This window comes from Zalophus californianus, chromosome 1, assembly GCF_009762305.2.
Source record: "Zalophus californianus isolate mZalCal1 chromosome 1, mZalCal1.pri.v2, whole genome shotgun sequence".
Taxonomy (NCBI): Eukaryota; Metazoa; Chordata; class Mammalia; order Carnivora; family Otariidae; genus Zalophus; species Zalophus californianus.
The window spans coordinates 123,164,497-123,181,573 of NC_045595.1; the positions used below are offsets into that span (position 1 = coordinate 123,164,497).

Here is a 17,077-nt window from a genome sequence, read left to right on the forward strand (position 1 = left end):
GATTAAATTTGCTTCTGAAAGTTTGAAACTTCCAAAACTTTGAAAAGTTTGAAAATAAATAAAAAGATTTTATTTATTTATTTGACAGAGAGAGACACAGTGAGAGAGGGAACGCAAGCAGGGGGACTGGGAGAGGGAGAAGCATGCTTCCGCAGAGCATGGAGCCGATGAGGGGCTCAATCCCTTCCTTCTTTCCCTCCCTCCCTCCCTCCCTTCCTCCTTCCCTTCCCAAGAACTAGTGATTCCAGATATTCAGATGTGAGGTTCGCAAGGGGCGCATCCTTTGTCCATTATGAACTCCTCTACCAGCTGCCCCTGCCTGACTCCCTCTCCCTGCGGTCACTGCCACTGTAATGCTTCACCCAGCCACATCTGAAATCCAACCACTAAGGGAATGTGGTCTGAGAGATGGGCTTGGGTGTCAAGGTCTTTCCAGAAAGGAGAGACAGAGACCTAGGTGGCCAAGTAGGCCATAAGAGCCAAGTTGGAGGTTCTGGGTGTAGCAGTGTGCCATTGTCTACTGCAGAGCAGGAGCAATCACAACAGCTGGCTTTTCTCGGCAGCTTACTATAGGCAGATTCTTTGCTGAATATTTTACATGTATTCTTACAAGTGCCCTACATCGTACATACTATCTCCTTCATTTAACAGATCAGGAAGCTATGAGTTAAATAATTTATCTTCGATTATACCACTGGAAATTGCCATGAGCAAGAAGATAGTTTCACAACTCCCACTTAATGGGTCCCAAACCTCCCTGACTCAGGACTTCAATTTTATGCTATTGCCTTTCCCTTTCATAATGCCACCTCCGGCTTGAAAACTTCCCTGCATGTTACCATATCTGCCTTCAGAATGATTTTAAGACAAGTGTGTGTGTGTGTGTGTGTGTGTGTGCGTACGCACGCACATGCATATGTGCACGCATGTGTGCATGGATGACTTACCACAGTAGAGTCCTGATATGCTTCTTCCTGAAATTATAAGAATGTGAGATGGTCCCAGTTTTGAAAACCCCATCAAGAGAGCTCCAACTAATGAGAGAATGTTTGCTACCAACATGGCTTTGATTCTGAAATTTTAAAAAGCAAGAATTACAAATTCAGCATCAAAATTTGATAAAATTATTTGCTTTTGGAGTATGCTAAGATATTTACTTAAGAGCAGTTATTTTAATTTTTCTAAAAAAGTTAGTTGGGGAATTTTAAACCATGATTGCTAGTTTGATTTATCTGTGGACTAAAGCATTAACAGTAAATAATGTTTTATAATGAAAAAATCTGGGTTTCATGCATGTGATCTCCACATTTTAATAGAGATGATTCAGTTGTGTTGATGACTGGTTTGATTTAAAATAACACTTCTGAAACTTTTTCAAACAGTTAACTAGTTAAGTTTTCTACAAGTTGCTTGTTTTAAGTAATAATTGTCTGGTGATAGCTACATTCAACACTATAGTTGTAACCTATTACCTCCTCTTTCCCCTCTTTCTTCCTTCTCTTCTCTTTTTTCCTTCCTTCCTTCCTTCCTTCCTTCCTTCCTTCCTTCCTTCCTTCCTTCCTTCCTTCCTTCCTTCCTTCTTCCTTCCTTCCCTCCCTTCTTCCCTCCTTTCCTCTCCTTTCTTTCTCCCCCACCTTCTTTCTTTCATTCTTAATGGTGCAAGTTTTTAGTTGATGTAGATGATGTAAGGAACTTTCAAAGTTAAATTTTAAGTGTTTTATCATAGAGAATTATAATTATTCTTATTTTAACATTGCATGTCATCATATTTGCAGAACCTATGAATTAATGTCAACCAACGTAAAATATGTAATAAAGCTGGCAATAGCAAAAAAACATCATTTTCAAAATTAATCCTGTGAAAATTAACAACATTTGCAGATATCTGATACTTTTATTCCTATTAAATGGGAAAGTGGGGCACAAAAACCTTTAAAGTTCAATAGATGATGATAAGGCCAGTAAAAGAATCTGAATGGACAGGTGTGGAAATATTTGTGCCACAAAGAAATGTAAGCATCTTGTTATGTTCTGTGTCAGTGTTTCAAACTTGAATAGCTGAGCTTTTTCTAAGCAAGTATCTTTAATGCCAGACAGATTTTTTTTTTCCTGGAGAGTAAAATTATATAGTCTTATACTGCAATGATTGCCCAACAAGTATGTGATAGGCTTAATAATATCCCATAAGAGTCTACATCCTAATCCTCAGACTCTGGGAATATATTACCTTATATAATAAAAGGGATTTTGCAGATGTGATTAAATTAACAGTTTTGAGATAAAGAGATTATCTTGGATTATCCTGGTGGGCCCAGTGATGGAATCACAAGTATTCTTCTAAGAGGAGGGCGGAGGAGAAGATAATGTAATGGCAGAAATACGATTGGAGTAATGTACTTTGAAGATTGAATGGGGGGGCCACAAGCCAAGCAATATGGTGACCACCAGAAGCTGGAAAAGGGCAAGGAAATGGGTTCTTCCTTCAGAAACTGCAGAAGGAACCAGCCCTGCTGTCGTCTTGGCTTCAGCCAAATGAAACTGAATTTGAGCTTCTGACCTCCCAAACTATAAGAAAATAATTGTTGTTTTCAGCCACTGTTTATGGTAACTCATTAGAGCAGTAATAGAAGACCAACATAGGAAAATGTCAACTACTCAAAGGGAGGGGAAACAGTGATTTAGAGCTGGTCAGTTTCAGAGCTGCAGAGCAGGAAAAGACAGGGCTATTTCTCTCTCAAGTGCTTTTTCTCTACTCAAGTTCAGAGGGCAAACAAATTCAATAATTTACCTTAAGAAATTGTTACTAGCTGGCTAGTAGTATATATTCTGTTAGGGAGAAAAACTCTTAAAAGAGATAGCTTGAAAGTATATTTGATGCCAGATTGCTCTAAAGTCCCTCTTCCTTATCATCAATGGGTGCTAGAGCACTTTGTACAACTTAAAGGATTTTAACTTCTGCTCAGACATGAGAAATGGCCAAGAATAAAGAATCCAAAAATACATGAAATCACTGAATCAGGGAGAAAGAAATATATTTCTAAGTATATTTCTTTAAATTTTGCTCTAAATACTCCTGTTAGCATAGGCTTTAACACTGTCATGATCATTGTCTTCATCAGCATCAGCATCAAAGTAAGGCTACATTCAGTGCCTGCTTACTGTGTGCTAGGCATTGTGATAAATCCTCTGTCTGTGCTCTCATGTAATTCTCACAATAATGCCATGAGTTAGGTATTATTTTTTCCTACATTGTAGATGGATGGGGAAACATCTTAGAGAACCTAAGTGACTTGCTCATTTTCACACAACTATTAAATGTTAGAGCTGGGGCTTGATCTGTGTGAAACCAAAGGTTAATGCTTGATTTTAGTGAGTTCCATTTTTTTATACAAAAGAAAGAATGCATTTAAAGGCAGGCTATGTATACCTTCCTTCACTTACAGTAGTGTGGATTGCACAGACCATGGTCTTCTCCACCATGTCATTGTAATTAAATTTTAAGTACACAACTTCGGGAAAAATTGACTGAGAAGCCAAATCTATAAAGCAGTGGCCACAGACATTTATTGCTTATTACACAATTATAAGGAAAGACTTTTTTTTTAAAGAAGTAATGGAAAAATAAGCTTTTATTTACTTATTTTTAATTGATGGAGCAATGACCTGGTCAATAAGGAAAATCATGTCATTTCTCAATGAATCTTCCTAGGAAAACAGTTTTATAGGAGAGACTGAACTCTTTTGTCTTAATTTTGATGTGAAAATTATTATTTTTTATTTTTTTAAAGATTTTATTTATTTATTTGACAGAGAGAGACACAGTGAGAGAGGGAACACAAGCAGGGGGAGTGGGAGAGGGAGAAGTAGGCTTCCCATGGAGCAGGGGGCCCAATGCAGGGCTCGATCCCAGGATCCTGGGATCATGACCTGAGCTGAAGGCAGACGCTTAACTGACTGAGCCACCCAGGCACCCCTGATGTTAAAATTATTAATTTTGTGGCTGCTATTTATGGAGAATCATTTTTCTACCGATACTTGGAAGAAGCCTCACTTTTAGTTTACTGAAGTCATTTGATAAATGATCATTTAACATTGTTTTGGGGTATGACCATTGTTGATGCTAAATTCTAAGACTTGAGAGGGTATGCATCCTGTATCCATCACGAGGACATGAATTAAATGCTTTAGAGTACATCACTAGACATGTCAAAATCTCATTTCTAAATGAGATGAGAACAAGGGCTTACATTTTCTCTTTCTTTCTCTTTCTTTCTTTCTTTCTTTCTTTCTTTCTTTCTTTCTTTCTTTCTTTCCTTTTCTTTCTTTCTTCTTTTTTTTTAAGTAAGCTCCACGCCCAACTTGGGACTTGAACTCACGATCCTAAGATCAAGAGTCGCAGGCTCCACCAACTGAGCCAGCCAGGCACCCCTTAAATTTTCTCTTTAGGGGTGGAAGAGGTACTTGTTCTTTCTCTTACTTTCTCTTACTTACAACACTTACTTGTTCTTTCAAGTAAGAACAAGAATAAAACTTGGGTTATTATGCTACTCATTTTTTTAAAGATTTTGTTTATTTATTTGAGACAGAGAGAGTGAGAGAGAGCATGACAGCGGGGTGAGGGGCAGAGGGAGAAGCAGACTCCCTGTTGAGCAGGGAGCCTGATAGGGTCATGACCTGAGCCAAGATGCTTAACTAACTGAGCCACCCAGGTGCCCCAATGATGCTCATTGTTTAAGAAAACTTCTTACAGTCTTATATAAAATCTCCAGTGTAAGAGAAAGAAATTATCAGAATTTTAATGAGAGAGATAAAATTATAATTTAAAGTAAGAATTTAAAAACTAAATGAATTGTAATCTAGAATTACTAAAATAGTTACCTATATCATTTATATCTTTAGAGGTTTTTGCATTTTCTAAATTTTCCATATTTGCACATTTATTTTTATCATCAGAGAAAAAGATCATTAATAAACAAAAGGTGGCCTCAAAACAGAAAATGAGTCCAAAAAAAACCCATTCGATTTTCTGATTTTATTTCCTCTCTCTGTGTGTGGGGGTGGAATCCCAATTTTTAGTATGTCACATGACTAAGTGAATGAAATTTAAGTGTAAAGGAGTTCCAGGGAGTTTTTTTTTTTTATGACATTTTTAATCCAACACACTTGATAAAAACCAGGGTAAAGAAGTGGAGACACTACTTGCTTCATCTCTGGTTGGGGTTTTGAGAGAGCAGTAGCAACAGCTAGAAACCCATGCCAAGTATATTGGGCAATTGGGAGTTAGGGATATTGATTTGACCCTTAGGACTTGACTGATCCAAATGCCAAATTCTAATTTGAAAATGAAAAACTGGATGTCTGAGAAATGGAGTGATTTAGTGAAGCAAACAATGGATTTCCTGGTTAAAAATTTCACTCTTAGCTCTGCCATTGAGTTCCTGAGTTAACCATTTATGTAGTGGTTTCTTAACATGTTTTATTTTATTTTAGTTTTTTAAAGATTTATTTGAGAAAGAGAGAGAGGAAGAGTGAGCAGGGGGAGGGGCAGAGGGAAGAGGGAGAGTATCTCCAGCAGACTCCCCACTGAGCACTGAGCCTGATTTGGGGGTGGGGGATGGATCTCAGGACCCTGAGATCATGACCCGAACCAAAATCAAGAGTCAGACACCCAACTGACTGAGTCACCCAGGCACCCCAATATGTTTTAAAACTAACAAATTTAGAGAATCAAATCAGTTCTGTGTAAATACACACCAAACCCACTTTTGCTATAAATGCCTCCATGATTAAGCAGACTAGGGCAACAGCTTTCTCCATTATTTGTCCTAAAACCTAATTCATAGGTTCATGAATTGAAAAGAACAACTCTGAAACTATTCCACAAAAGGAAAGAGGATTTCTTTCTAAATAAAGTTTTAGAAACCCCAAATACTAAAGTTTCCATGTTTATGCTTATTTATGAAACTTGCCTACCTTCCAAGCCGATCCCCTAGCCACCCACCAAAAAATGATGCAATCATTCCACCAACTGCAAAGCTAGACACAGACAAGGACCAGAGCATGGTGACGAGGCTAGTAGATGCTGTAGTCTCTTCCTCCACCAAAGGTGTTGTTATTGAATCTCCTAGGAATGGGACTGTGGGCAGTTCCTTTGTACTGTTGATAGTATAGTTGTTGATAGCTTTTCGGTCATTCAGTGGAATACCCAAAATGTATTCATAATGGGATATTATTACCTGAGGAAATAAAATAAAGAAAAATAGCTCCAACATTTCAAATATTCTATACACCTTTTGTTTGTTTTTCCTTTAGAATGTTTGTTAGGTGTTTAAAAGGGTCATCCCAATGATGTGTATTATATACAAACACAGATAGATTTACTTACAGTTGACCATATCCTGTAAAACAGAGGTTGCAAATTCCAGTGCCCACAGGAACTAGGCAGGAACAAATAAGTGAAGGAGAACCTTGATAACTAGAGGACTGAAATACTGTCTCTACTATTGAGAATATAAGAGCAAATGGGCAAGATTATAGCACTGGAGAGCATTTGCCCCACCTAAAGAAGGAAGCTGCAAATGTGAGACTAGTATTGTGTGACCTTTAATTTTTAAAAAAGAAGCCAGAAATCTGGGTTTTTATGTAAAATTCTTCAAGTTTTAAGTGCAGGCATCTATTCAAATTGAAAATATTCTGCAGACAAAACGATACATTTTCACACCATATTACCTCTGCACAGCAGGGTTTAAATTGATTTATGTAAATATTCTTCTAATAGAAGCATAAAAATGGCTGTAAGAAAAAAGATTGGGAAAGATAAGATGAAGCCAAAAATAAAGTTAGTATACAAAATATAAACCCTAGGTGCTGTATCCTTGCTAGAAATATGCTATAATTGTTTTAAAAGATTTTATTTATTTATTCATGAGAGACAGAGAGAGAGAGAGGCAGAGGGAGAAGCAGGCTCCCAAGGAGCAGGGAGCCCGATGCGGAACTCGATCCCAGGACTCTGGGATCACGACCCGAGCCAAAGGCAGATGCCCAACCATCTGAGCCACCCAGGCACCCGAAATATCCTATAAATTTACCAGTAAACTTCCTAGAAGCCAGTGCAAAGAGAGGAAAACAATCATGTATATTGATGGATTTCAAAGATAAAAATAACTCAGTGGCCCCTGAGAAGGGATTGATACCTGAAGGAGTTTCTTCCTCTGTGTCCTCACAGATTTCAGTATGTAATAGAATGAACAGAACTCAAAATTAAATTTCACAGAGCCATAGTTTATCCTGTGTTTCAGAAGAGGCAAAGATCCTACCAAAGTATAATTGAGTAAAGGCACAGCCTTCGGGATTCTTTCCTTGTCCTTCCTCTCAGTGCTGATTTGGTCACTATTCAGTGGTGTGGGAGGACCTCTGACAAGGACTTGGAATGAAGCTGCTCTAGGTTGTCAGTCATGGGCAAGGCCCTATGTGGTAAAATCAACTGAGTGAAGGAGCGGACTGATATCCTCTTGTGATAAAAGAAGTCTGACCAAGACATTTACCTCATTAGCAGACCATTTTACATGGATAATATGCATAGAAAAAAGGCTAGAAGGAACTATCTGAAATGTTCTCAGCTGTTTGCTCTATGTGGTAGAATTAGTATAGGTGATTTGTTCCAAATACTTTCTGTAACAGGTATGTGTAGTTTTTATAATCATGAAAAAGTGTGATTTTAAAAAACCTTAATGCCACGTGTCATTCCACTAACAAACACAAATGAAGCTGAACATCTATGCTTCAATAATGATGTTTAAGCAGCTTGTTAAACACAGAAAGAGGGCCTCTAGAGAGGACACGAAGCCCAATGCCAGTGGGGGATCCCTATTTTCAAGTCTGGCTCTAGGACTTGGATTGAAGGAGGGGAAACCTTAGCCTGATTTTCTCTCTCCTTCCCTGGAGAAGATGGTTTAAATAGGATGTGAAAAGGTCTTCCACAAAAAGAGACTCTACTGATTCTAAATTACGGTGATGCTGAACCAAATTTCAAGAAGGCTGCTAAACTGGCACGTGTTGTCATCACCCACAGAAAAAAGTGGTGACCCCCAGCATTGTTATCTAAATCTCTCAACTACAGCAAGACCACCACACTCATGATAATATGTGGCACCCAACCAAAGCACATCTTCTGGCCCAAGGAGCAACGCTTTCAGGTGATAGCCTGTGGTCAGTACACATTTTCCTTGGAGTGCAACATTGTAAGGGAAGAAGGTGAAATATGATGTATTCATAGAAGGCACCCAACAAATGCTTGGACCTTCATTTTATACTGCTCCCCCCCTCTCCGCTTCTCTCCTCTCTTCCTCTCTTTCCCAACTAACCACTTTGTTGAACACCTTTATGCTAATCATTGTGCTTGGCACTGGTGACAGGAAGAGGAAGAAGACAATCCTGCCCTAAATGACCTGCCAGCCTTAATTAGACCAAAGGGAATGAAGTCTAGGTCCCCCACTTAACAGGCTGTGGGAGCTGAGAAAATGACATCCCCCTCCTGTTTATTCATTGTATACCGGAGTAGGGCTGCACAAAATAAATGAGACACGTGATAGAAATTATTCAGTATTATTTTTAAAAACACCCATCCGAATAGTTATCGTGGAGAAATCCAAATTTTGTAGAACTTCCAGACTATTACTTAGCAGTCATATATCATTTTACTTTGGATTAGCTAGGAGGGACAGAATTAGGGGGAAGGATAGGACCTTCTTAGTGTTAGGGCTCCTAAAGTCTTTCATCTGGCCTGTGATTGGGCATAATAAGGTTTTTGGAGGTTAGACTAGGGAGAACATATGTTAAAGCACCTGATGCACAGTGAGTTGGTGCCCAGTAAAAGCTTGTGCATAAAATGAAATAAATCCTTCTATTGCTTCCTCTTATTCCCCAGCATTTGTCATTCATTTTTTCACTCACATATGGCTGGGAGCTCTGAATAAAGGTTGCAATAAGTTCTTAAGTTTTTTTAAAACAACATCTGTAGGCACGTGGTATTCTGGCTGGAGTTTTCTATGAGCTCAGAGAACAGCAGAGTCAGAGATCAAGAATTGTTTATTGCCCTTTCTTTGTGCGGGTTACTGAGGAGCCAAAGCCAAGTTATCAGCTTTGAAACCACGCACATGGTGCCTGACAGAATGCTGGGATTACCCTATGTTCCCCATGTGGGCACACTTTATCTCTGTGTATGAGGAACACAAATCTTTCAGTCACTTACAGAAATTGCCAATAAGAGATTTGAATTGTACATGTGTCACTTGCCTCTTGAGGTGCATTGATCACACCAATGTCATATCCAAACTGGAAGGAACCCAGTGCAGCAGTGAAGACAGTGAAAATCAAGGTCCCGGTGATCTGTGGGGAATGAAACACAGGGCTGGGAAACACAAGGCAACTTCAGTTACCTACCATCGTGTCAGTGTGCAGCTTGGACTTCTGACAGGCTCTACAGGCTGGTTCTTGCTCCTTGATACTCATTCACAGTGTGCCCTATGCGCCCAACTTCATTCATATGAGAATGCAAGAGCCATTCATCGAGGGCCCTACACTGCTAAAGCTGAGAAAAGTTTGGGACAATTTCTTCCAAGAGAGGAACGAAACATCCTTTTCCATGCATATATTTATGATTTAAAATCAGGTCTGAAGACTAGAATTTCTGCTGACTAAAGGAAACCACCGTGATAAAAACAGTCAATTTATATCATTTGAAGAGGTAAAAAAAACACTAGTAACAAAAAGGGAGTTCTCCTGGGCATTGTTATGGTACAAAAACACCTCAAAACTCATACAAGAGGCATCAGCCAGGCTTTATCATGACGACATCAATATCCAGGTAAGGATAATTTCCAAGATTTGCAACTAGTTGAATCCAGAGTTATGGATTGAAGGATGTTATTTTCTTTCCAACTCCATGTAACTACAAAACTCAGTGTAGAAAGGGACAGAACGTTCATTCCCTTCAACTCATAGTTACATATCTAACCATCTTAGAGAAATCATATCATACATATAGAATCTCATATCAGGATGTTTGATGCAGCATTGTGTATGTGTGTGTGTGTGTGTGTGTGTGTGTGTGTGTGTGTGTGATAGCAAAAATCGTAAAAGAACCAAAATATCATTCAATGGAAAATGGCCAGATAGATTCAAATACATCATGATACATACAACATGCTGTGCTGAAGCTAGAGTAATGTGATCATTTTGTACTGACTTACTGTTAAGTGATAAAGGAAGCTGTGTAATCTCACTAATTTTTATTTTTTTTAAGATTTTATTTATTTGAGAGAGAGAGAATGAGAGACAGAGAGCACGAGAGGGAAGAGGGTCAGAGGGAGAAGCAGACTCCCTGCCGAGCAGGGAGCCAGGTGTGGGACTCGATCCAGCGACTCCAGGATCATGACCTGAGCCGAAGGCAGTCGCTTAACCAGCTGAGCCACCCAGGTGCCCATCTCATTAATTTTTAAAAAGGCTTAAACTTGAGCATTCTTTGATTTGCGCATGTTGTATGTAAGTCACAGAATATTTTCTTGAAGAACAGATAACAAAAGGATGACCACTGAGGAAGAATGTGAGACTAGAGAAGGGGGATAAACGAGTATTCTTTCTTTTATTTATATTATCAGACATTTTATAAGGAAATAATTTCCTGTATAATTACATAATTTAAATGTTTAAATAAATAACATGGGATATTGTAGAAACTTCACTGAACAAATGAACGAGTCATATCAACATGAATTCTAGTTCCCACTCTGATGTTTAGGGAGTATATGACCCAAACCACTTTTCCTGTAGGATCTTCAGTTTTTCTCTAAGTAGGGGGATGATTGTAAATCCCTACTCCAGCATGAAAAGTAGCTTATTAACCAAGTCCTCTCATTACCTAATAAAGCCAGAGATTAGAAATTTCAGTGTCATCATCAACAAAGTATTATCACAGAACCAGCCTGAGAGCCTTGAAGTTATGGAATCTTGGGGTTCTAAAACCAGACCCTCATTGGAGAGCTTGTTGCAGGTGTAGCTTCCTGGGATTCACCCCAGACCTACTATTGGATTGGAATCTCTGTGGTGAGAATTGGGAATCTGTAGGTTTGTTTTGTCTTTTTCCACTAATTCAGAATTAATTTCAGGTGGCACCTCTGTAGGCTTTTCTTCCCAGCAACTTCCTTCCTTCCTTCCTAAGAAAGGACTTAAAACTTTCTCCAAAGATATGATAATATTATATTATCCTAAAAGAAGCATATATATCCTATATCTATATATATCCTGAAAGAAGCATATATATATCATATAGTATACATTATATATATTGAGATATAAATCATATATGCATATACATAATAAAATAATTACAAATAAATTCAAAGTATGTTAACTGTAAAATGTACCTGTGTGCACAGGTTTGTGTGTGTGCACATACACACACACAATATGCTACATGGTATGGGATTACCAGAGATTTTGAATTATCCTTTAATATGTAATTAGATATCTAATACCTAGTGCCTCAGGCAACCAAAGCTAAAATGGCTTCCATTTACTTGGTGGTTTCTCCTTAAATCCTTTTTCCCCTTCAGCTGTTTCCAGGGATGGAGAATTTTATCCTTTCATTTTATTTGTAGGAAGTAACCGTCATCATCCATGAGGGGACCAGAGGGCACCTTGACAAGGCTTCCACCCACTTCCCTGATAGTCTCCGTCACTACAATCTAGACAGTTTGATATTAGGTGCAATGCAAACACAACTTCAAGGCCTAATACTGAATATTTCTGCCTACTGCATGCCTATTTTTTGCTGTATGTGATTGTCTCTTTTAACTGTATCAGTTTTCTCTTGCAGCTATAACAGATAACACAAGTTTGTTATCTTACAGTTCTTGTACATCAGAAGTCTGGTATGACTAAAATTAAGATGTTGGCAGGCTGTGTTCCTTTCTGAAGGCTGTTGGGGAAAATTTGGGTTGATGGTAGAATTCTGTTCCTCATGGCTGTAGGACCAGGATCTGTGTTTTTGTGCTGGCTGCAAAGTGAGGGCCATTCCCAGCTTTAGAGGCCACCACATTCCTTGGTTAGTGGTGTCCTTTCTCTATCTTCACAGCCAGAAATGGGCCAGTCAGGTCCTCACATTGCATCTCTCTGATCCTGACTATACCCGGAAAAGTTCTTCCCATTGAAGAAGTTATGAGATTAGATTTGGCCTATCTGGATAATCCAGGTTAATCTTCCTATCTCAAGGTCCATAATCTTAATGACATTTGTAAAGTCCTTTTTGCCTTTTAGGGTAACATATTTACACATCCTGGAGACCAAGTAACAGACACTTCTCATGACAGCACTATCAGTATCCCTATTTTATAGGTAACTAGACTAGGTTACAGTCTCACAGTCAGTAACTTGTGCAATAATGACTTAGATTCAGACCCTATGCTTTTAACTAATTGGTTATTTTGAATTTCTCATTGGTCAGAAACAGACATTCAAAAGTCAAGGACATCTAAAAATCTAGGAATATAATCTTTCTAAATAAAAAAAAAACTAAGAGCACACATATTCATAGAATTTGCCAAGTGTGATGCTGAAGCCAACTCACCAACACCCACCAGTTTCAAGTGCATTTTCCCACTACCCACCACACAAATCCCCTCCTTCCTCATCTATCCACAGAAAACTTTTGTGACATTTCTGTACAAAAATACTAAGGGGGAAAAGCTACTCAACTGCTCCTCTGTAGCTCAGCTGAAGAAGAACCTCATGGCCTTCCCACCACCAAGCCCAGGGCCAGTTTCATCCCTGTGTCTCCTTTTCTTCCTGTAGCAGAATGTCCAAGCACTTGGTGTCTTAGTGACTGCCCTTCCCACTCCATCCCTGGGCTTCCACTCTCTACTGGCTCTCTTCTCCTGCCCCCACCAGACAATCATATAGTTCCTTTCTTCTTATTTTAACAATCCAACTAGTCACCATGCCAATGGTGAGCAGGGGTGCTATGGAAATGGAAGTTAGGGGTGAAGGTGGTGGCCGTAGCAGATTTGGTTCCCCATAATCTCCATTGGCTCTCCCCTGCCACTCCAAATACACACTCTAAGTCACAACAGTGTTAGCTGCTCCACATTACTTTGATAAAAATGAAATTTAATTTTCAAAGACTTAAGTTCTCTGGAACTCCTGTCTCATTATTTTCTAATCAAATTGTTCTAAGTCATTACTATAGCAATTCTGGGGCTGCCTCTAAGAACAATTTCTCATGTGATAGGAGTAACAGAAAAAAGGAACTGTGAAGGAAATAGAAGTTTTAGATGTTTAGAAATCTTAGAATGTCCTTAAAGTCCTTGTCCTCTGGTCTTACTGGCTTCTTTTTTCAGAGTTCGCTTTGGTCTTGCCATCTTGAGGGGGCAGAGCTGCAGTTTCCCCACTTTAACTTCCTAAGATAGAAATTTTACCTAGTTGGTCAGGTAAGGAACAATGTTATCAATTTTAAGAAGGTCACTTGAATTCCCAACTAAAGTGATAATCCCAAATATAAAAGTCTCTGAAACTTTGATTCCTTCTTTTCTTCCTTCCTTCTTTCTTTTTCTCTTTTTCTTTGTTTCTTTGTTTCTTTTTTTCTCTTACTTTTAGGTTTAATTTCCCTCTCTGAACCTTACCTTAAACTGGCTCTTTGGTTTCCATCTTTTCTTTTTCTGTAGTGAAATGAAAGAGATAACATTTATATTCAATCTTCTATATATTTTGGTACTAGGCTTGGACAAAGAAGTTTTGTTTATGAGAAGGGAAATTTCTGAAGACTGTTAAGTCTGAATTAGCCCATCAATCCTATCCATTAATCTAGCGTCCAAGAGGTTGACTGAGGATAGGTACATAGGAGCTAATGAAAACAGTGAGAACTTAGGATCTTACTTTGTCCAGGCTCTGTTCTTTCAACAACTCTGTAGGTAGTAATTATTATTATCATGTCACATACGGAAAAACCAGTACACAAAGGGTGAGGAACTTGTCCAAAGCCATATACCTACAAAGTGGCTGAAGATCTTCAAGCTTTGTCTCTCATCTCTTCATAGGCAACAAGATATTAAGCCTGACTCTTAGAAAGACTATCCCCACTTAGAGCTTAACAATTTTAAGTTAGAGAAACTAGGTTCCACATCCAATGAAAGATATGCCACAGGATAAATGTGGGAGTACACAGAATGGGCAAGTGGCTAAACCCTAACATAAAACAAAATGTGGTATTTATTTTGTGGCTTAGAAATTAGATGGGGTTTGTTAGAAAAAACAAATAGACTTGGAATTCAGAAAACCTAGAAGACTACCAGCTAGGCCCTTAATATCCCTGAATCTGCTTCTTTGCCAAAAAATGGATATCATAAAGATTAAATAAGATACTAATGTGGTCTTCCTATAAATAATGAAAGGGCTATAAAACAATTGCATCTTTAATCACATTAGCATATCATTTATCTCTCTTGTCAACCAACCACCTGTCAACTTTTCATATGTCACCAAAAATCTTCACAACAATACTACAATGTAAAAGAAATTATACCCATTTTACAGGTGAGGAAACCAGGGCTTATAGAAGATTAAGTGATATGCTCAATACCATACAGCTAGTAAGTAACAGATATTCTAGCATTTGAACCCAGAGCTGGTGTTCTTAAACTCCCATTTCTAAGCAAAAACGCAGATTTTCAGCAGCTACAGAGTGACTGGTAGGGAGGAGAAGCTGATGTCTTTCCTCTAAACTGCATGGCTCCAAATGCCAACCTAAAGGTGATCTTGCACCCAACTTTGGAAAACTCCAGGGGCCTCTCAAGCCATAGAATTTTCATGTTGAAAGGGACCTTAGAGAACAGAGGATTCTAGTTTAATTTCTTCATTTTCCACTTGAAAAAAACTGAATTCAGGTCCTTTGTCTGAGTTAGTACATTATTGGGTATATTCAGTGTGAGAACTCAGGTCTCCTAACCCTCAGTCCATGCTTATCCCACTTCTTTCAAAGTCTGGGCAGTTTTACAAAGCTGAAACATTGTGCTTTACATCAGTTCTCATTATTTCTGGGTTCCATTATTAGGCAATTCCTTGGTTCTCAAGAAAAGTCCTACAACAATTTCTAAAGGGAATTTAGTGATGTTCAAAATGAAGCTTGAGCATTTACTATGTGTCAGACACTGTGGTAAGCATATTACCTTCCCTTTTGCAGTCTCTTATAAACTTTAGTTATTTGAACACTACCTTTATTATTTTTGCCAAATCTACATACTATGTGTATAGTTATTAACTTAATATTTATCTTTATATCACCTTTAAAATGCTGACTACTTTAGCTTTATCCTGGGCTATAATAGGAAATCATGAAGTCCTAGTTATTTTTAAAATATATCATGTAAATGCGTAACTATTAACATTAAAATGTTTATCATCCGTCTCTCAAATATTAGCTCATTTACATACTCCCAGACCATAAAGAACTATTAGAATCCCTGTATATCTTATATCCTCTTATTATATCCCAATATGTTCTTATTTTGTCACAATATAGAAAACCCAAGGTCAGTTAAATAACTTAACTTTGGTCTCACAGCAGGTAAGTAGCATCATCACACTCCAAATCAAGCCTGGCTAACCGCAAAGTCTGTGCTCCTAGACTTGTCACTTACTCACATGAAGAAATGCTCAGCAGAGTTAAGTTACAACAGGCCAGAACTTTAGATATCCTAGTCTAACAGGGCTACAGATTTACCTACTTGTGTGATTGTGTGAAGGGGTAGGTGTGTTTGGTTGGGGAAAACTTATAAGAGAACGACAGCACTATGACCTTTTTAAGTTTTTATTTTGGAAAGTATCCTATCTATAGAGAAGTTGAAAAAATAGGGCAGTGAACATCCCATAACCTGTGTTCAGGATGGTTAGCATTTACATTTGTTTAACTTTCACTGTGTATGTTTGTGCATGGACAGGTACGTATGTAGTGTGGTTGGAATCATTTGAAAATCAGTTGCAGATATTAGTGTCACTTCATTCCTAAATACTTTAGAATGTACTCACTAAGAACAAAGACATTCTCCTATATAATTACAATACCATCATCATATCCAAGAATGTAATAGATATACTAATATTATCTAATATAACAGCCCATTTTCAAAATTTCCCCAACTGTCCCCATATTGTCCCTTACAGCTGTTTTCTTCTTTCCAGGATCTAACTTGGTTGTCAGTTCTTAGTCTCCTTTTATCTAGAACAGTCCTTCTGCCTCTTGTTTTTCATTCATTGTCATTTTTGAAAATTTCAGACCAATTTTCATGATTAGTTAGATTTGGGTTAATCTACCTTTTTTTGGCACATTCCTTCAGTAATATGGTTTTGCAGAATCACTTGAGAAAGTTACACAGACTGCTCAGAAAACAGAGCAAATATCCTTAAAATTCTGAATAGATATATAAAATACTGAATGTGATACATATTTTTGCAGCTAAATGAACTATCAGTTGGCCAAGAGAAGTAGCTTCAATCTGTGGTAGCTACACCCAACATCCCCCAAATCCTCCCTATGGTCACCGACTTGAACAAATCCCCCTATTCATTTCCTCAAGCCGATTTAAAATGAACATAATGCTACTTTACCTTATCTTCTGTCATTTTATCGGTTAAGAGTCCTCCTCTTAATTCCAAGTCCTGTGGTGAGTGTGGCACATGCAGCTGGCCAGCCTTTCTTCAGCTTTCTACTAGTTATACATTAGAGGAGGAGGAGCAAGGCAACGAAGCAGCCTGGCCATCACCTTTAAAATCTGATTTCATCAGAGGCTGAATATTGAGGAGAATCTAATCAATAAATGCTTTGCCTTAGTGACTTGTTATTTCAAACTTGTGCACCAGCAAAAGAAAATGGGAGCAGGTCCCTCAGGCGTAAGTCACAAACCAGAGATGGTCACACTTTAACATGTTAAGTACACCAGTAACCAGGAACAGGTGAAAAAAGAATTCTTTGGGGTCTTTTGTAGAGATGAGATGCTGGGTTGATGTTTCATGTTGTGGGGATGACAAA

General features: G+C 38.3%; 1 protein-coding gene across 3 annotated transcripts in view; it reads right to left on the bottom strand.

Moving 5' to 3' along the window:
- Positions 1-16,822, bottom strand: part of SLC2A2 (solute carrier family 2 member 2) — a 30,244-nt gene extending 13,422 nt beyond the window's left edge. The window contains exons 1-5 of one of the 3 annotated variants that reach the window (XM_027587740.2): positions 16,657-16,822; positions 13,677-13,712; positions 9,295-9,387; positions 5,974-6,236; positions 948-1,072 (exon numbers count right to left, since the gene is read on the bottom strand). In XM_027587740.2, coding sequence (XP_027443541.1) covers positions 948-1,072; positions 5,974-6,236; positions 9,295-9,387; positions 13,677-13,712; positions 16,657-16,671 — 532 coding nt within the window. In that variant the 5' untranslated portion in view covers positions 16,672-16,822. Of the gene's footprint in view, positions 1-947; positions 1,073-5,973; positions 6,237-9,294; positions 9,388-13,676; positions 13,713-16,656 lie in introns of those variants that run through there. The other 2 variants (XM_027587741.2, XM_027587742.1) reach the window with 2 other exon arrangements.
- Between the last annotated feature and the right edge of the window lie 255 nt (positions 16,823-17,077).